Raw genomic sequence first — 22,377 nt, forward strand, 5'->3', positions numbered from 1 at the left:
CTGTAGCCTACCAGCCTCCTCTATCCTGGGATTCTCCAGGCAAAAATACAGGAGTGGGTGGCCATTTCCTCCTCCAGGGTATTGTCCCAACCCAGGGTTCGAATCCAAGTCTCTTGTGTCTCCTACACTGGCAGGCAGATTCTTTACCACTGAGCAACCTGGGAAGCCCCTATGAGACTATATAATTCCTCAAATATATAAAGTGATACAACAGCCTGTATAAAACTATGAGAATGAAATTTAAAATGGAAGAATTTAGTCTAAGCACATTTGAGAAAAACTTTTTGACTTCAAGGACCTACAGCACAATGACAATATCAAGGCTGTTGGGTCAGTTTCCTTTTCTGCTTGTCTTGGGGGTATGATGACAATATACCATAGGTTGTGATCCTCAACAGTCCATAAAAAATGCTTTCTTAGTATCTCTGTATTGAATAAAATAATGCAGTATATGTTAGAAGTATAAATAAATATCTGATGAGTTCCTGTGAAGTATCTGTGAAATATAACAGGTTATTCATTTTTCTATATTACTTAGAAACTCAGAATTTAAACAAAATGGCAAGAGTAAGGTTCATATTCTCATCCCCAAACTTGCTATCTCATGATCTATAGCGTAAGTCAGATTCCTAAAAGAATGAGCAACCTGGAAAAAAAAAATTCCCAAACAAAATCTAGATATTAGAATGAAATCTGATGGTAAAAGGAGAGCAGCATCATATTGTATACCCTGTCAACATTTCAGAAAGGTCAGCTGTATTTTAATTCACAGTCATCATTACCTACACTGTTGTATCAAAAAGTTTATACAAGTTTATAACAAAATTGCTGTCAGTGCAGAATCTGGACAACCACAGTTTAGTGACTTTGACAGTTACACTGATATACACATATAGGAAGAATGAAAAGATTAAGTCAGAGAATGAATGAGTGATAGATATTTAAGTGAAGTGGGTACATAGCACATTAGAACATAATTGAGCATAATACTTAGCAGAGATAATACATTTATATTTTTTAAAATATGACAGTATTGTAAAAACAAAGGCTGAGTTACAAACTTCCTGTGTTGTTTGGAACATATAATTCCTTGCTATACCATATAATAATGGGGCATACTGCGAGGCATAATAAAATTAAAAAAATAAACTTTTGCTGATAGCTGAACAATAAATAGATTTATTCCTTTGAGAAGATCTAAAATAGTTAATCTGGTACTCTAAGTAAAAATCAATGTTCAAATTTCACTCATTGTATTATTTCTTAGATATCTGAAAATGAAAAATAAAATTATGACAGCAATTTGTAAATGTTCCCACTCCAAATATCTTTACAGATAAGCTATAATACTTTACTTACTACCAGTATTAATTATACAGTAGTATATAATATTCTGCTCCTTATTGACTCCAACTAGTTTATTTGAAAATGTTATGACAGAGAAAGTAAGATGAAAATATCCTTTTAAAAAGTAGGATTTACTTCAGTGTCAGGATATTATATTGACTCAGGAATAATATTTTTTGAAGTAGTGCCTGATAGATGTATTTTTGTGGCTTCCAGAAGTCATCTAAAGTTTCTGAGACAGATAAACAGACTAGGTAATTAGCAAATGATGTAATCCATAATTCAAAAGTATACAAATTCATTAACTATATTTTAGTTCCAATAAAATAGGAAATATATTTATAATAACTTATTGGCATATTTAATTAAAATTAATTTTTAGCATTCCTGGTACTCACCATAAAAACGTATTTCTCAACCCTGTTTAATCTTTATGAAAGTTACAGGCCCAAACCAGTCTGTTGTCTAGTAATGTTCATAAAATAAAATACCATTTATTTAAAATGGTGTTAATTCATATTCAAAGAAACAAGTAAGAAAAGCTTTTCATTCCATCCTAATAATAATAGCTTACTTTTTAAGGGCTTTTTGGATGTGTGTGTGTGTGTACATACTTATATATCTAAGTATGCGGGTATTTATTGCCTTTGCTTTTCTTGCATTCTATAAAATTTCTTGCTCTTAGAAGATGTGCCATCCTTCTAGAGCAGCAGCTCTGCACAATGTACCACAGGAACTGTTATGACATGCCTGTTTCCATAGTTACCGGAGCGCGTGGGGAGAGGTGTCTGTCAGGGACCAATTTACCTCTCCAGACGGGCTCTGCCACCAAAGAGAAGACATGGAGCCCATAAATCTTAGCTAGACCAAAAATGGAGCAACAGTGACCAAAATAAAACTGTACTAAATACCAAGGGCTGTCACAAAAACTGTAACATGCATAAAAGACCATCTATAAATGAATGCGTGCCTCACCATACACACATAAATGTTTTTTACCTGCTATTAAACTGATGATCGAAACAGATTCTAAAAGTATTTCTTTTGCCATGGACAGTGTTAAATATAGCAATAAAGCTAAAGAATATTTAAAAATGTATGATACAAATTAAGAGCAAGTGTGGTTAATAATGCCAAAAATAAGACTTTTGGCTTTTTTGTCTTCTTCAACAAAAGTAATGGTGCTCTGGAAATAATTCTGCTAAAATAATATAAATGAAATGCAAATCTTTTAGCAGCAATAGCAATTAAAATTACTGAGGAAGAATTGTGAAAGGCATGATATCTAGAAATAAAATTTCCCTCATTTTGTTCAAGTTAAACTAACCGGAACATTTTTAATGGTAGGAATCCAGAGGAAATTTTTAAAAATAGAGCAACAGAGAAATAGTTAAGATATAAAATATTTTAATGTAGCAAACAAAAAATGCATATTTTATTCAATGAGACAACTCAAAACATAATATAATGAATAAAATCTTGAAACTTGTAATTCAAAATTAAGGCCTGAGTGACATAACTGTAAAAAATTGAGATAGAAAAATACAAGTCATGCAAATTTAACAGTAATTTTCAAGCTATGTTATTTATTAATTTCAGGCACTACAAATACATATTTAAAAGTAATTCGTGTTGACAATGCATATGAACATTTTCTGTGTATCCACTGAGAACTGAGCAAAAATTCAAAGCACACATTTATAGTCAAACTAAGGCTGCATGTGTTCTGCTTATTTACATCCTCTGTGTTTAGAAACAGCTTGCTCACTGTTGATTATTCTAAGCCCTTCTGGTTCTAGCCCTAGAGAGTTTAAAAACAACATTACATACGTGATTATAAAAAGGTTTTGAAGTTTTTCAATACCTGGGGATTGGATCCATCAAATCCTTCCTCATAAATAATGTTCTGGATAAACTGTAGCAGTTTCATGTAGCCAGAGGTCAAAGAACTGTCGATAAGAAGTGGTTCAAATACATAAATGGGCTTATTACACAGCAAATACAAACTGTAAGCTACAACATTAAATAATTAATTAAAAGATACACATTCATGAGATTATACTTAAATATCAGATAAGCCAAAATAATATAAATAATTCTAAAATAAAAAGTCAATATATGCATGGAATAAGTTGCACTGCCCTATATTAACTAACTCAATGCTCTCGACATCATGGGAAGATAAAAATCTGTGGAGACTGAGATGACTTAATTTTATGTCAGGCTTAGTTACCACCAAGAAAATTAATGATTTAATGAAGAAACCTAAAAGATGAAGCCACTATAGCTTTTCAGGAGTAATCATGGATAATTAACACATAGTTAATGAACTGCTATGCCAAGTCAACACCTGAATCAACATTCTGATCACGTGAGTTTATCTTCCATAAAAGTTTTAATATTCTTAAGACAAAATTGTAAAAATAATACTAATTCAAAAACAATTTTTTAAGACACAGAAGACAAGTGGATATAAACTCCACTTTTGTTGTAAAAAGATGACAAAAATATAAAAATTTAAGAGGATAAACTATTTTCTATATGAATATTAGCATTAATGTTACTATTTAAAAATATTTTATAAGTGCTATTAAACATAACAAAAATTTAATAAGAGTTAAGATAATCTGCTTAAATATTAACTGAATTTAAGATTCTTCATGATGGACAACTTGAGTGCTATGTCTGAACATAAAATGAGATGATGATGAAATTCTGGAGCATTGCAATTTCATAGAAACTGATAATGTAGAAGCTGTGGGTGATCTTAAAAATACAAAAGCATTTGCTTTACTGTGATCTTAAGTAAAGTGATCATATAGGTAGAAGTGCCTGCCATAGGAAAGAAGAAAATACAATTTGAAGCATTCAGGTAACATTAAAGAATATTCTTAAGAAGCTAGGAAATGCAGAAAACCATTTAAATAAATGTGCACAAAATTAATAATAAGTGTGCACAAAATTAATTTAATGACAAATTAATGATTTTGCATATATATTTAGGAAAAATATATGCACATCTTTGTAAACATTTTATTGAACAGTCACACCCAGTCTAAAAGTACATCTCTAATAACAACAACAAAAGAAAACCAAGAGAAGAGAATGGTGTTCTGTGCAAAACAAGTATTACTCCAATTGAAGGATTTGGCAATACGATTATTTCTCATATACTTATTTTTCCATTTTCAATGAAAATACAATGGATTACATGAAGGAGATATTTTTCTACTTTCATGAGTGAGGAAATGTGTCTATAAATAATCATATTCCACAAGGACAACGATGTGACTATTTCACATCTTAACACATATTTGTCCCAGCGAGTCCAACATTTAGAACAGTGTTTTTGTTTGAACAGAACAGATTCAATTTCTATCTGGGTCAATTAGCTTCAGCGGCTACAATCTGCTCCAAGATTTTATTATGAAATGAATTCCAGCCAACCATTTGACGAAAGTCACTATGGGTTAAAGGAGGGTGGATCAGAAACATATCCAGTGTATCCTAATCCACCAATAATGAATCTACCTAAGACCATTATTATTTCATATATTCAAAAAGTTTCTCAAGTATTTTTCCCTCTGCCCTAAGTTGTTCGATAATAAAATCTGCTTCAAGTATTTGGTAGTAAATTTGGTGTCTAAAGGCCCATTACTAAATACCACATACATAAATTACTTTTTTAGTTTTAGTTGCTACCATTTATCCATTTCATCTTTTCACAGCTTGATAAGATAACTATAGTACATCTTCAATGGTTTGGAGACAGTGGTTCTTCTGGTATGAGAACAAAAACAAGACATAAAGCCAAATATGCCTTAGTCTTTTTTCTTATTTCATATTGACATACATAATCCAATCACTAACAGTGATTAGAAAATTATAATAAAATAAATTTCTCCAAACTAGTAAGATTTCTAGGAAAATAAACACTTTGATCAATGGGAAAAAAACATACATTTAGGTAAATTAAGGATATTCATTTTTAGATACATGGGATTAGAACTTTTAAAACTGGACTAGTTTATATAATATTAACATTAAAATACTAACTATTGTTAATCTGCATGAGATACAAGTTCTTGTCAACAATATTTTATAGTAATATATTTTTTACTGAAAATAAATATCTTGTGTCATCTAAAGTTTTTTTTATTAAACCTCTTTAATTTTGAGGATGTTGCCTTTTTATTTGTTCAGCAGTCTAGTAACTCATAAAACAGGAGTTGTCAAGAAGTAAATCCAGTTACAAATATGACCCTGGCTTCCTTATTAATGTTTCCAAACATTTAACAAAGGTAGGTTATCATGGTGTGTACAACATATCCCACAGGCAGCCCATTTCAAATCACGTATATTATTTTGCCTGATTTTCATAATTTTTGATAACTTTCATAGTAAAATTAACTATCATGAAATTCTACAATGTCTTTAAAACTATGCTGCTGCTGCTGCTGCTGAGTGGCTTCAGTTGTGTCAGACTCTGTGCGACCCCACAGACGGCAGCCCATCAGGCTCCCCCATCCTATAACAGTACGAAAATATTAAAAATTAGAATTTTAACTTTACCTTTAAAATACTGGGCATTTAAAATTTTCTTTAGTTAAAAAATTGTCCAGGTGCATTATTTATGTATCTGCTATTACCACGCTGTCTGATAGGAATTTCTTTATATTAATATACAAATATGGACAAAAGGGGTCCAATTACCCAGTGTAAACCTATATGCTGATGCCCAAGTTAACATCTTTAAAAAGTTGATAAAAAACATGACATTTTCATGCCTTATCAATGTCCCTTCTCCCCCAATTTTCAGCAATAGGTCCAAAGGATATTTGCATCAGAGAACTGTAATTTATATCAAGAAATGGCATTAGTTTTCCTGTGAAAGGTAATTTTGTCATTTAATCTCATTAAAAACACTACTGTAAAAAAAAATCAGATGTATATCTGGAAAACAAATCTGGTAATCAGATAATAAATAATACATAATTACCTTACACCTCCTCAAACAATGAACAAAGGAAGACTACAGAGGTCTTAATGTGATGAAAGAATAAATGTATCAACAACAGAAAAGCTTAGGTAACAGGAGATAAGATTTTATCTTTGAAAAAACATTATAAAAATAAAATCAGTATATGTGAAATTAACTAGTTGATAAGTGAAAAGTTGACTCTTAGATAATAAATATGATATATTAACTGGCAAAGTTCCTGGCACATTAAATACTTCAAAACCTTTTGCATCTCTGTCACAACATTTGATCATTATGGTAACTTTGTGACGGAAATACAGCCATTAACTCCATTTTATGGTTGAGAAAATTGAGACCCATTAGAGACTAAGTAGTCTGACCGCGGCTGTACAATGATTAAGTAACGGAAGTGGCGCCTAAAATTCAAGTTTTCTAAAACTTCAAGTTCTTTTGGTTAAACCAGAGTGAGGTCCAGATTCAGTGAAAAGTCTCTGGATCCAAATACAGATGAGGTTTGAACATGGCTCAATTCAACACAGTCAAAGTATTCAGGCATATAGTCATATACATGGGTGTGCCTACTCAATTGTGTCTGACTTCTTGTGACCCTATGGACTATAGCATGCCAGGCTCCATGGGATTCTCCAGGCAGGAGCACTGGAATGGGTTGCCATTTCCTTCTCCAGGGGATCTTCCGACCCAGGGATCGAGCGCATGTCTCCTGCAGCTCCTGTGATGGCAGGCAGATTCTTTACCACTGAGCCACCTGTCATAGGAAGGTATTTTTCTTTTAGTTGCATGTGTTGGTGAGAACTTCACCAATAGGTAGGCCTTGTATTAACTTGGTGTATGGTTTATAAAGAAAATTCAATATTGAAAAGCACAGATTTACAAATACAGAAAGTAGGTACTAATACAGCACAGTGGAAAGTGTGCTCAAGATCCGGGTTCTAGTTTTATCTGTACCAGCAACTGGAGCAGAATATGTGATTTGAGGCAAATTCTTTTAATTTTCTGTTCTGAACTTTGAAATTTTCTCACCTGTAAACCAAAGGAGCATATTAGATAATCTCTGTTGTCCATTCTGACTTAAAATTATATGATTCAAGGATTAATTTTCTTTTCTATTTTAAGAATGACTTTTCTCATTAAAATGATTCAGTTAGCTTTTTAAAAGCAAGAACTTCTGGTGCATTTAAATATTGATGTTAACTACTTCTTAAGAAGAGAAACTATCATAACTACCAACTATGATTGACTTAAAGTAAAGATGAAGCATTTTTGATATTATGCAAATCACTGAGAAACTATAATTTGTATTACCAAAAATCTATTTACACATATATTTCAGGTATTCATCTATGATAAAGGGTGAGACATATTTGTAAGGCTGTAGGCACAATATCAAATGTTTCAACTAACTGTGTAAAATAGTTTGCTGAGCTAAAGTTATATTAGCATATAATTTGCATGTAGCTATAAAGACTGTGAAGTCTATTCACAAGTAATTTTCAAGTTAAAAATTCCATTATTATTACACTAAAGGATGTCATTTATTGATTTGTATTTTCTGATGCTTTTCACCTAAGGACATTGAGTTTGGTTCTCTTCACCATGGATACTTAATTAAGAGAACAGAAAGGGACCAGGAATGTGTTAAGGGAACAAAGGTGGGCTGTGGCCAGCACAGACCTCTGGACCACAGCTGGGAAAGTACTAAGATCATGAAGACAGAAGAACTGTATGCATCTTGAAACAACCCACTGACTGACAGGGACACTGCTGAGAATGGTTATGATCTTTCATGAAAAATAATTCAGTTCAATTAGTCTGATTTGCATTAATTATTGATATAAAAAAGTCACTAGATTATGTCTCCTGCTACCCATCTTTAGTGCTGTCATTTCTCCAACTCTGTGTCATTACTCATCTTTCAAACACCCTGTCCTTTCAGTTTCTTGATCACCTCTCTTCCAACAATCTTGTCTCCATTCAACCTCTAATACCCATTTCCATGGTCATACCTTAGATCTTGTCATCATCAGTAACTGCTATCCTTGTATAATCTCAGTTCATACACTCTCCTCCCTACAACCATCACTTTCTGTCTTTTCACTCAGAGTACCATTTAACTAGAATAGTAGTTTTGCTGAGAAAGTGAAACAAAGCAAAAGAAGGGCAAGGAAGTGAAGATTAAAGCTGACCATGGATCAAGATGGTTAATTAGCTGGAAGAGTGTATCAAGGCAGGTGAGAGGTGGTAGCCAACAGTACAGTGGTCTCAGTAAAGTCAAATGCTCGCATGCGGCTTCTGCATAGTTTATTTATTTTATACATAGTAGTTTGTACTTTTTAATCCCCTATCCTTATCCTGCCCCTCCTCCTTTCCCTCTCTCAGCCTGTAACCACTAGTTTGCTCTCCATATCTGTGAGTCTGTTGCTGCTTTGCTTTATTCATTAGATTCCATGCATAAGTGATAACATAGTATTTGTCTTTCTCTGACTTATTTCACTAAGCATAATACTCTCCAGGTCCATCCATGATGTTGCAAATGGCAAAATTCCATTTTTCAATAACTAAGTAATATTTCATTGTATATCATATCTTCTTTATCCACTCATCTATTAATGGACCCTTAGCTTGCTTTCATATCTTGGTTATTGGAAATAATTCCACTATGTAGATTGAGATGCATGTATCTTTTTGTATATATGTACCTTAATAAGTGTTTTCACTTGTTAAGTCTTTTAATAGTACATCTTTTAATAAGCTACTTTCAGGAGTGAGCTAAGTAATGTGGAAGGCACAATGAACATGACCACTGTTCATTTGTGGACCTATAAGGAGAAACTGAACTCCAAATGTGTTTTTCTCAAAGGAAAGAATGGGATAGGGAAAAGAGAGCTGATTGTCTAGATTGAAAAACTGGCTGAAGTAGTTTTATTTTTTCCCAAAGAAGAAATAATTTTACTGATTCCTATAAATGGTATGATGGCAACAACGATAATGTATACTCTCACTTTTGACATACTTTCCTAGAATTGTTTTAACAAGGCACACTTGTACAATTAACATGAGTGACATTTGTTTCTCCACACTATCTTTAACACAACACATTATCATTTTAAATATTTAGTAGCTGAAAAAATGGTACACAGTATTTGTCTTTGTTGTATATATCTCTAGTATCATAGTATATATCTTTTTGGTTTTTGCTTACATTTCTTTGATTACTAGTTAGCCTTATTAGCTATTTCCGTAACTTTTTGGAGAACAGCTTCTTGATTTCTTCTGCCCATTTTGCATTAGGGCACTCAACTTTTTCTTAGTAATTTAAAAATGGCTTTAATTTACTAAATATGTATAAGTATATATATATCTATATATACACATATTTGTACTTTTAAAAATTCTGAAACAATCTCAAATTTATAGAAAAGTTATATATATAAAACAAAAATCTTTATTCTCTATTTCACTAGAGAATAAGTTGCTGACATGATGACCCATCACTTCTTAATAATTTGGGATATGATTCCTACAAACAAAAACATTCCCCTATATAATAGTAATATAGCCATCTTACTTGGGATATTGATATAATTAGGAAATGGATACTACCATCAAAATCTTTAGATCCCATTCAAGCTTTGCCACTTGTGCTGGTATCATCCTTCATCGCAAAAGGATTGAATTCAGAATCATGTGTTACATTCAAATTGTCTCTTCAGCCTCCTTCAACCTGGAAATTCCTCACATTTTCCTTGACTTTTATAATCCTGACACTTGAGGATTCCAGGCCAGCCATTTGGTAGAATGTTCCCAATTTGGGTTTGTCTGATGTTTCCTCATGGGTATATTCACATTATGAATACCTGGTAGGAATATCACAGAAATGTTGCTGAGTTCTTTTTACTTCATGCTGTCAGGGGATACATAACTTCAATTTGCCCCATTACTGGTGACCTTAACTTGATTAAGGTGATGTCTACCAGGCTTCTTCACCATAAAATTATACTGTCCCCTTTTTAGTCATCAGTAATTTTGTGGGAAGGTATTTTGAGGGTATGTAAATATCTTGTTTGTTAATAATGTATTTATTTGCTCATTTTTGTCTATAAATATTCATGACTTCCTGTTTTATTAAATGGGTTACAATCCATTACTATATTTATTTATTTTGATGCTCAAATTGTCTTTTCTTTGGCCAGTGGGAGTTCTTTTGAGCTGGCTTCTTATCTTTTTGACATGCCCTCATCATTCTTCAAGGACATCTAAGAATAAAAAACTGTTACAGATTTATTTTTTTCTTTCCTTTGAATCAAAGATTTCTCCAAAGAGTTCTAATTCCTCCAAAGAGAATCACTAGATATACTGTTTGCTATTTCCCCACTCCAAGATTTTAAACACTCTCTTTAATTTTCTTCTATTACTTTATAATTTAATTTATTGTATTTAAATCTTTAACTGTTTGGAAATATAGTTTGATATGAGATATAAAGATTTCATTATATTATCCCCAAAGGGGTAGACTTTATACACTTATTTGAAATTGCTTTCCTTTATGAAAAAAATGTTTTCATCATAAAAATTCAAACATAAAAAACACATAAGGGATAGAAAGTAAAACTCCAAAATCCACCACTCAAAGGCAAACATTGTTAACAGTTTGATGAACGTTCTTTCAGATACTGCTCTGAATCAATCCCTTTCTTTACTGAGAAAAATTGCTGTGGGATGTTAGGAAGCATGATGATAAAAATGTTTGATTCTGAAGAATATTTTACCAATAAACAAACATAAACAGAGTTATTATAACTATTTAATTCTGGCATTTCACTCATAGCCTTTCCAATACTGATGTATATATATACTGAATCTCATAGTGTAAGACGAGCATTTAGCTTCCAGTCTTTCATGAGTTTTTTCGACCAAACATCACTAAGTATATTTAAGAACCTAAATTAATGTGTACTGAATTTTTGTTAAAAAAGAATTTCAGAAAAGCTATATAAAATTTTATGCAAAACAGTATTGCTGTTGCTGTTTAGTCACTAAGCCGTGTCTGACTCTTTGCGACCCTATGGACTGTAGCCCATCAGGCTCCTCTGGCTGTGGGATTTTCCAGGCAAGAATACTGGAGTGGGCTGCAATCCTTCTCCAGGGGATCTTCCTGACCCAGGGATCGAACCCATGTCTCTTTCATTGGCAGGCAGAGTCTTTACTGTCAAGCGACCTGGGAAGCCCTATATATGCCCTATGGGAAGCCCAGGGAATATAGGTAGAAAGTGCTTCTACCTATATCCCTTCATGAATAAATTTTTAAAGCATGGTATGACACCTGCCTATTTCTCTGAACTCATCAACCGTATTTCTCTGAACTCATCTTTGTAACACTTGTTATCACTCACTCTGTTTCAACAACTAGGCCTTTCAGGTACTTGAAAATACCGATTACTTTCCTTTCCTAGTACACCTGCTGTTCCCTAAGCCAAGAACACTTCTTGGCTTAGTGCTCTCTGTAAGACAACTTTTTTCTTCTTATGATTTTTTTCAAGTCTCAGGTTCAGGTCTTCAGAAAGGTCTCATCCTAAAATAACACAAGGTTTATTCCCTCCCCCCTCAATGTATGGAGAGTGTTCTTTGTCTTTATACTACTTATCACAATTCATAATGAGATCTTTATCTGTTTACTTGTTTCTTTCTGGCTGTGCCCCATGGCATGTGGGATCTTAGTTCCCCGACCAGTGACTGAACCTGCGCCCCTCTGTACTGGAAGTGTGGTCTTAATCACTGGACCACCAGTGAAGTCCCTTCTTGTTTTATTAATTTTTTTAAAATTATACTTTCTTATTCCAAAAAATTTTTTTTTAATTATCCTTTTTTAAGCTATAAATGGTCAAGGATAACAGTTTATACCTAGAGCTTAACATGATTCTAGGCTCATAAAAGGTACTCAGGAGCATACAAGTTATTCACACCAGAGAAGGTGCTCAATAAATATTGTTAGATATATGGTTATGCTTACTTACACCTGTAAATGGCACTATCCTAGTTCTCATGTCTAAAAGCATTCTTGATATTCCCTTTACTCTTTCCACAACCACAATGATATCAAAAAGATCAGAGAGGCAGCAAGGAACCAAATTAGGTAAGGACATGTAGACCTTATGGATCTCTGTTTGCATATAGTTTTTTTATTCTGAGTGAGATGGAATGTCATTAAAGGTTTGAGCCAGAGGAGTGATAAGAGCTGACTAATGCTATAAAACTGTACTGTCTAATAACACAGTACTTACCACACACGGAATGCGAAGTCAAGTTGGCCTTAGGAAGCATCATTATGAACAAACCTAGTGGAGGTGATGGAATTCCAGTTGAGCTATTTCAGATCCTAATAGATGATGCTGGGAAAGTGCTGCACTCAATATGCCAGCAAATTTGGAAAACTTAGCAGTTGCCACAGGACTGGAAAAGGTCAGTTTTCATTCCAATCCCAAAGAAAGGCAAAGCCAAAGAATGCTCAAACTACAGCACAATTGCACTCATCTCACACGCTAGCAAAGTAATGCTCAAAATTCTTTAAGTCAGGCTTCAACAGCACATCAACTGTGAACTTCCAGACGTTCAAGGTGGATTTAGAAAAGGCATAGGAACCAGAAAACAAACTGCCAACATCTGTTGGATCATCGAAAAAGCAAGAGAGTTCCAGAAAAACACCTACTTCTGCTTTATTGACTACGCCAAAGCCTTTGACTGTGTGGATCACAACAAACTGGAAAATTCTTCAAGAGATGGGGATACCAGACCACCTGACCTGCTTCCTGAGAAAGCTGTATGAAGGTCAAGAAGCAACAGTTAGAACTGGACATGGAACAACAAATGGGTTCCAAATCAGGAAAGGAGTACATGAAGGCTGTATATTGTCACCCTGCTTATTTAACTTATATGCAGAGTACATCATGAGAAATGCTGGACTGGAAGAAACACAACCTGGAATCAAGATTGCCAGGAGAAATATCAATAACCTCAGATATGCAGATGACACCACCCTTATGGCAGAAAGTGAAGAAGAACTAAAGAGCCTCTTGATGAAAGTGAAAGAGGAGAGTGAAAAAGTTGGCTTAAAACTCAGCATTCAGAAAACTAAGATCATGGCATCTGGTCCCATCACTTCATGGCAAATAGATGGGGAAACAGTGGAAATAGTGGTTGATCTTATTTTTCTGGGCTCCAAAATCACTGCAGATGGTGACTGCAGCCATGAAATTAAAAGGCACTTGCTCCTTGGAAGAAAAGTTATAACCAACCTAGACAGCATATTAGAAAGCAGAGACTACTTTGCCAACAAAGGTCCATCTAGTCAAAGCTGTGTTTTTTCCAGTAGTCATGTATGGATGTGAGAGTTGGACTATAAAGAAAACAGACTGCCTCAGAATTGATGTTTTTGAACTGTGCAGTGTTGAAGAAGACTCTTGAGAGTCCCTTGGACAGCAAGGAGATCCAGCCAGTCCATCCTAAAGGAAATCAGTCCTGAATATTCTTTGGAAGGACTGATGCTGAAGCTGAAACTCCAATAATTTGGCCACCTGATGGGGCAAACTGACTCAATAGAAAAGACCCTGATGCTGGGAAAGATTGAAGGTGGGAGGAGAAGGGGATGACAGAGGATGAGATGGTTGGATGGCATCACCGACTCAGTGGACATGAGTTTGAGTAAACTCTAGGAGTTGGTGATGGACAGGGAAGGGTTGCGTGCTGCAGTCCATGAGGTTGCAAAAAGTTGGACATAACTGAGCGACCGAACTGAACTGAAGTCATATATAGCTACTTAGACTTAAATTAATAAAATAAAAATTTCAGTGTCACATTGAAAATACTCATTATTAGTTGCATGTGGCTTGTGGCTGCTATTTTGGACACTACAAGCATAGAAAACTTCCATCCTTGAAGAAAGTGCTATTGGACAATACTATGTAAAAAAGTTCATGAGGGCTGTTTTGGACACAAAAATAAGAGCTACCAAAAAGCAGGGAGCAAGATTAATTAGGAGGCTATGCCAAGAGTCCTGGCAAGAAATATGGGTGACTTAGGTTTAGCATGGTGGAGATAAGGGATGCCAGAAGTGATCAGGATCTGGATACACTGAAGATACAGTTGACAGGATTTACTGATAGATTGAATATAGGGAGTGAGACAGAGAAAGGGTCAACAATTGGAGAGAGACAGTTGTTGGAGAGAGACAAGGGAAACAAGGTTCAACAACTGCTTTATTGAAGGAAGACTAGAAATATGAAAGAATATACATAAAATACATAAATAAGAGAGAGTACGTCTATGGGCAAGATGACTAGGATTAGGAATGTGGGAATAAGGTGGAAGATAACAAGACAACCAATGAAAATGGCATGCTAGAATGATCCAATTAAATTCCATGTATCCAAAGGCCCCCTTGAGGAACAGAAAGAAGAAAGAAAGGTAAACATATAAGCAAGTCATTTCTCTTCATTGGTCAAAATGAGGTTCAGGATAATAGTTCTCTTTCTACAGTTTCAGAGAGCATCTTTTTACTTTAATGATATCACCAGCAGATAAACAGGTAGATAAAATTCCTCTTCACACTTATATCTTTGCTTTTCGTTAGCTCTGAGATTTGTATATTATATCATTTACTATATATCTTTTGAATAGAGTAGTTTATAGTCTACTTCTATAACTATATGATTCTGTTATGAACCTTTAATCTCACCCAGAAGCTCTCTTCCAAAATTCCTTTTTCGTGAGTAAATTTTCAAGTTATAACTTCTAAATATACTGTGGAGCTCTGTTTCTCAATCTAAGAAAAAAATCTGCATTTTTGAAGTAAAATATACTCTTACATGGCTATGTTTCAGTTATTGGTTTCATCCCACTAAATCTCTGTGCTAAGAACAAGACTATAGTTAAAATGAGTTATAACTACATTTTATTCTTTGATTCACTAATTCATTGATTATCAACTTAATACTTGCATCCTAGATTCAGACAATAAATAGATGAAAAAAATTATAACTTTTCCTCAAGGATTTCCTAAGCTTGTTGGGAACATAAGAATATAGACAAAACAAATAGTTAATTGTAATGAAATTAGTGTTTTGACAAAAGTACAAACAAAGGAATATTAGTAGGAACATATGGGGAACACAGCTACAATTTGTCTAGGAAAACACTACAGAGGTTTATACAGAAGTTTCATTTACTATGGTAAAGAGACTTTGCAGGATAAGAAAAATGAAGTCTAAAATTATAAATAATATTCCTATCCACTTCCCACTGTTTTTCTCCTAGAAATTCTCCCAGAAAGATAACTACTTCTCTTAGAATTCAGTTCATTCTAGTTAATACAAAACTTTTAGCTACTACTAGCTATTGTTCGGAGAAGGCAATGGCACCCCACTCCAGTACTCTTGCCTGGAAAATCCCATGGACGAGGAGCCTGGTAGGCTGCAGTCCATGGGGTCTCTAAGAGTCGGACACGACTGAGCGACTTCACTTTCACTTTTCACTTTCATGCACTGGAGAAGGAAATGGCAACCTGGTACTCCAGTGTTCTTGCCTGGAGAATCCCAGGGACAGGGGAGCCTGGTGGGCTGTCGTCTATGGGGTCGCACAGAGTCAGACACGACTGAAGTGACTTAGCAGTAGCAGCTATTGTTAGCATAGATATGTAAAAGTAAAATCTTGAATTAAAAAAAAAAAGACCACATCAAAACAAAATCAATTATTTACTACCAACTGTATGCAAACTCAGTATTAAAGACCCAACATATTTATCATTTTAAAAGTACCATTTTACAATATAGTGGGTGAATTAGTTGATTTGGGGTACTAGAACAAAATATTGGGTGGCTTAAACACCAGGAATTAATTTTATTGCTGTTCTGGAGAGCAGAAGTCCAAGATCATGGTGCCAGCAGGGCTGGTGTCTGGTGAGAGCCAGGGTTAGTGTTGGGTTGCAGATGGTCACCTTCTCGCTGTGAGCTCACATGGCTTTTCCTGGGTGTTTACTCAAGGAGAGAGTAGAGAACTCAGTGTCTCTCCTTCTTTTTCAACATCACCATCCTATCACACCAGGGCCCCACCCTCAAAACCTCATCAAAAGTGAAAGTGAAAGTCGCTCAGTCGTGTCTGTCTCTTCACGACCTCATGGACTACACAGTCCATGGAATTCTCCAGGCCAGAATACTGGAATGGGTAGCCTTTTCCTTCTCCAGGGGATCTTGCCAACCCAGGGATCAAACCTAGGTCTCATCTTACTAATTCCCAAATGCCCTATCTCCAAATTTTGGGTATTAGGGTTTCAACATATGAATTTGGGGAAGGGGGTGGATGGAATGAATACTAACATTCAGTCTGTAACAGTAGGTTAAGCAGTATGTTAGTAGATTCATGAATAAATAATAAAGGATGACAATATCTTTCTAGCAGGGAAAAAGAACTGTGCTTGGACATACCTATTAGCAAAGCTTAACTCAAAACAACATCAAATTAAAAAAAACAAATTGTAAACTATTTTAGAATTATTCTCAAAATCAGTTTTTCTCTTGTTTTATGTTTGAGGTGATCAAATTTATAACAGTAAAATACCAAAACAAAATTATCTAGGCAATATTATTGTGACACATTTCAAGATTCTACAACCAGGCTTTAATTTGAAAGTTTAAACTGTAGGTATGAACATTTTCCATTGGCAAATATACCAGTAATTTTAGTTATTACAGATTTCAAATGACCTTCAGTTCTTCTGTTAAAAAAAAAAAAACTTTATAGGTTTCAACAGTGCCTTTAGAAATTATAAAATTATATATTATATCCTCATACATGATAGACACAGCCATATTCTCTCATCTTAATTATAGGAAAAGTATGGACAAGTGTAAGGCTTAGCTTTATCGTTTTATAAATGAACCAGTAAAGTTCATTTTAGTGAAATGAGCACACGCTTTTCATAAAATAAATCTCACATGGTAAAGTACCCATTTTCAAAATTAATTTAATTACATGTTTAAAGTTTAATTACATTTAATTAAGCATTTAAGTTTAATATGAAATAAATGAATTATCAGTTAACTACTATGAAATGAAATACTGCCTTGATAATTAAAATCTATAAATTTTCCTGTTTCATGTAAAACCGTTAGTTCTCAAAAATATTTTTAAAATATATTTAAAAAACTACATCCCCATATCTAATCAAGGTATAATTTTTCTGGTGCCCAGGTTCTTGTTGGGTTATACATTTACTACGGCAGTAGATGGAGACAGCCTGGTAAAGAAAAGAGAGCAGAGGGTTTCGGACACTTGGGTTTGGTGTCAGCTTTACTCACTCACAGACTAAAATAGTGGTAAAGCTGCTCAGTGTCTTTGTCCTCAAGTTTCCTATAAAGTGGGGATAATACTGCTTCTCTTATAGGGTTGTTTGGAGGATAAATGAGATAGCCCATGGTCTAATGTCTGGAACATTACCTGATATTGATCAGGTTAATTGACAAATGTTGATTTTCCATCACTTTAGTTGCTAAGTGAATGAAAACCACTTTGTATTTTCTGGCTTAAAAGGTTTTATCTTTAATTTTTTAAATTACAAAAGTAACACTATATCTCTTTTTATGTATTTACATTATAATTAATATACATTTTTCATTTCCCTAAGCACTCCATGAATGGAGACAGTATAGGATTACTGCTAACAGAAAGAACCAACTTTGAATCTGGGTTTTATGATTTACTTTTTGAGAAATCATGGAGACATTATTTTAATCTATTTCCAAAGTATGTGTACGTATATGTCTGGTTCAGTGAATGACAAAAATTAGAAACTAGTATAATCAATAAAATCAAATAAATGGAATAGTCTTCATTAAACTCTCAGGCAATATTTCTGGGAAAGAGACTCTAGATTTTTAAATCATAAATCAACATTTACTAACTCATTTCATTTTGAAAATAATGGTTTACATTGTAAAAGAAAACAACCTATTCTGTGAAGCAACAACCTATTCTGTGAGGCAACAACCTATTCTGTGAAAACCTTCCCTTGATTCAACTGCAATATGAATTAAAATTAAGTATTTCTTTATTGTTGTTCTGTTGCTCAGTCGTGTCTGACTCTGCAACCCCATGGACTGCAGCACGCAGGCTTCCCTGTCCTTCACCATCTCCTGGAGCTTGCTCAAACTCATGTCCATTGAATTGGTAATGCCATGCAACCATGTCATCCTCTCCTTCCCTTCTTATCTTGCCTTCAGTCTTTCCCAGCATCAGGGTCTTTTCTAATGAGTCAACTCTTCGCATCAGGTGGCCAAAGTATTGGAGCTTCAGCTTCAGCATCAGTCCCTCCAATGACTATTCAGGATTGATTTCCTTTAGGACTGACTGGTTTGATCTCCTTATAGTCCTAACACTTTAGAAATTATTCAATGTCAAGTCTTTAATTTTCAGAGTTTTGCCTTAATAAAGTTAGTAGCAGTAGGAATATGTTGTGTTGGTTTATTATGTATCAAAAACATGGAGCAACAGCATGATTTTATACCATTTTCACTGCTATTATTATCAATAAGCAAAATTTATGTGTCTTGTGTGTTTAGGGCTGAAAGATCCTATTACTGAATTATTTCACATTTTATTGAAAATAAACAGTAGTTATTACAAATTTGGTATCCAGATTTGCCAAGTTTCAAATTAAAGAGTAATGATAGGTCCAACAGTTATAGGATTAGAAAAATCACATATAATGAAATAACATAAAATATTATGGTTACATATTACCTAGAAAACTAACATTTATTAGGATTTATTCCTTTAAATAGGCATTCTTTCAAACACTGTGGTAAACATGTATTTTACTAACCTTTGAAATCAGAATTGAAATCATTAACTTACCAGGATTCTACATTAAAAGTTGATGATATTTTTTCTGGGAGAAAAAATCCATGCCACTTTGAGGTCTCAATGAGTTCTTGTGGTATCCTTTTTGATATATCATAATCGTGACCAAATCCTGAAGATAATACTGGTCCACCCTGATAAGAAAACCCACACTGGTTGTTAAAAATTTCTTTTCTTTAAACTGTAATTTGTTTATACTACATTCAGCAAAATACTGATATATTTATGAATTTTAATGAAAATATGGAAGAACTGATATATGTAGACATTAAATTTCAAAAAAGCAGGCAACAATCTTTGTTATTGTAAGCTATTTATAGTTAGAGATCAACCTTTACATCTCTCATGTATCTTCACTCCCGGTGGTTCCCTAAGTTTTATATGAAATTAACCATCTCTTTGCTTTTTTGCAGAGGGGAACTTCCCTGATAGCTCAGTTGGTAAAGAATCTGCCTGCAATGCAGGAGACCCCGGTTTGATTCCTGGGTTGGGAAGATCCCTTGCAGAAGGGATAGGCTACCCACTCCAGCGTTCTTGGGCTTCTCTGGTGGCTCAGCTGGTAAAGAATCTGCCCGCAATGCGGGAGACCTGAGTTCAATCCCTGGGTTGGGAAGATCCCCTGGAGAAGGGAAAGACTACCCACTCCAGTATTCTGGCCTGGAGAACTCCATGGACTCTATACTGCATGGAGTCGCAAAGAGTCGGCAACGATTGAGCAACTTTCACTTTGCTTTTTTTATGATCTCTTCAAATCTCTCTCTCGGTTTAAAAATTTTATATAGATAACTCAATTCATGTTTAAGACTTCAAGTTTTAGCAATAAAATAAATTTACAGTTTAGAAAACTTAAGCCAAGTTAATTCATTGAAGAGGGGTCCAAAAGAAACTCACTATTTATATACATTAAACTGAGCATCATATTAAAACTAAATTCTCGTAATACCATGTGTATACACAGTATTCAAAACTTCTTACAAACAAAGTTAAGCTTACTGTATAAAATATATTGAGGTATTCCAGACAGGAAGAAGGCACATGATAAAGTGGGAAAATGTATACAAGTTCTCTTAGTTAAATCAGAAATCTGGCATATTCATTGTTAGTTCATTGATAATTCCTCTTTTGTGCCCTCCACTAATGATTTCTCCAAACAATTCTCTTTCTTAGAGGAAACTTTAATAACTACTGATGCTGAATTTAATTACACAGGACAGCTGAACCCTAGTAATAAAACATTAATATTACACTGATTTGAATGGACTCTGGGCTGATTTCTTTCAGTCAGCACATTCAAAATATATCTCTATCCAAATATACCTTTATTTAGAGTTGAACTACTAACAGACTCTGCATGGAAATAGTTTCTAATAAAATCTCTGATCTTTATTTACTTAATTTTCACTGCCTTGAATGCTACAAAACACAAAAATTTCAGAACACTAAACAAAACTAGGTAATATTTATGGAAACTGAGGAACTGTACAGAGTAGGCTCTTAACTTGTTTTACTAAGTAAGTGACAATTTCGTAATTCAGAGAAGAAACAGACATTCGCTTGCCACTAGGTGTTTGCATTTTAAGACTTCAGAAATTCATACTAAATTAAATCCTTACAAACCTCAAATTATACAGTAATACAGAATTTAAAAAATTGAAGTCTAGTAGAAACACTATTCTCAGATTCAGAGTCTGGGGGTCTGTCATTCATTTGGTATATAGAACAGCTCTTCATTCCTCCATAAGGTACTATTTGTTTTCATTAATAAAAGAGACCTATCAATTGGCTTAATCTAATCTTTTCAATACAATATATACAGATGTATGGTTTCAAAAACATGATTTATCCATTTGCCACGAAATTGCTAACAAGTACATTATGTCACATTAAAATTTGTTTCTTAAAAAGAGGGTGTAAGGTTTTTAAATGTAAAGTTATTAGTCTAAAGCAATTTAAACAAGGTCTGTTCTTTGGCCTATAATCTATTCTTTATCCGGATTATGGTTCAAAATGTTTTTACTGCAATCTCTGCTAGAGCTCATCTTTTTATTGTGTGCGTCCAAGCCCCCTTAATGTTTTAGAAAGGCCTTGACTAACTGAACTTTGATCTGATGTCTTCATTGAGAAAAACACCAGGTTGCCCATTTCAGATGCAAATCCCTCTAAGGCCCAATAGAATTTAGTAAAGACAGCAAAAAAGAAGAAACAAGAAGTTTCCAGGATCCTCTTTGAGAATCCTGGGGCACACTGGTGTCCTTAATCCATACTGCTGCATGGATTAAGGTAGGTGATAACCTTTCCTGATTCAAAAGAATAAGCGGAGTGCCTACAAACTGGGTGGAGACTAGGATTTGGTAATAATAAAACACCATGCAATAAAAGCCTGGTCTCTGTCAGAAGCCTCTGAAAAGGCCTCAGTGTACCACATTCCCAGGCCTAGTGGGGAAGCTTGCAAAAGCCTACCTGAATCAAATAAGCATGAATAATCTATTTTAGCAGACTGGCCATGGGGAGAGAGAAAGAAAGAGAGATTTTCGCTTCTTTTAAGTTAATAAATTTATTAGTGGACTGAAGGTTCTTGAAGTCCTATGCACTTTGAGAAATATGCTAAATTGCCAAGAAGCAAAGCATGCTTTTTAAGTTGCCGTCTCTACCAATGTTTCTAATTATAATATTAATGTCATCGAAATCTGAGATTTGGGATGAATCAAGGCAGAAAATTCATTTCATCCTGTGACAGTCTACACACAGAACACAATTCATCAAAATGTAAAAATTTATTTGGAAAAATTTAAAATTACAATTAAATTATTACTTTTTTTTAGAAATTAAGATTAGATAATGGCAACTGAAATATTTATAGGGTAGACATTAAACATTTATTCAGTGATGAAAAACTTTAATGCTGCAATAAAAATGAAAAATAAATACTCTTACAGGAAAAACAATTTTGTAAGTTTTTTTTCTATCCAAGACACAGAGCGTTAACATATCATCAGATGATTGAAATGTTGTGAAATCTTCCGAGGTCTAGAATTGTAAAATAAAGACTTAAAATATTTCCTTTTAAAAACGTCACTGAATGCTTTAAATATAATAATAATAATGGTAATCCATGAAAAACT

The 22,377-nt window shown here is 34.0% G+C and overlaps 1 protein-coding gene across 2 annotated transcripts in view; it reads right to left on the minus strand.

Annotated features, from left to right (window-relative positions):
* The window catches only part of ELP4 (elongator acetyltransferase complex subunit 4), a 233,563-nt gene that overhangs the window by 146,285 nt on the left and 64,901 nt on the right, over window positions 1–22,377 (minus strand). For both annotated transcript variants that reach the window (XM_018059296.1, XM_018059295.1), the window contains exons 5-6: window positions 19,250–19,389; window positions 3,212–3,296 (exon numbers count right to left, since the gene is read on the minus strand). In XM_018059296.1, coding sequence (XP_017914785.1) covers window positions 3,212–3,296; window positions 19,250–19,389 — 225 coding nt within the window. The remainder of the gene's footprint in view (window positions 1–3,211; window positions 3,297–19,249; window positions 19,390–22,377) is intronic.

Source organism: Capra hircus, chromosome 15 (genome assembly GCF_001704415.2).
Source record: "Capra hircus breed San Clemente chromosome 15, ASM170441v1, whole genome shotgun sequence".
In the NCBI taxonomy this organism is placed as follows: domain Eukaryota; kingdom Metazoa; phylum Chordata; class Mammalia; order Artiodactyla; family Bovidae; genus Capra; species Capra hircus.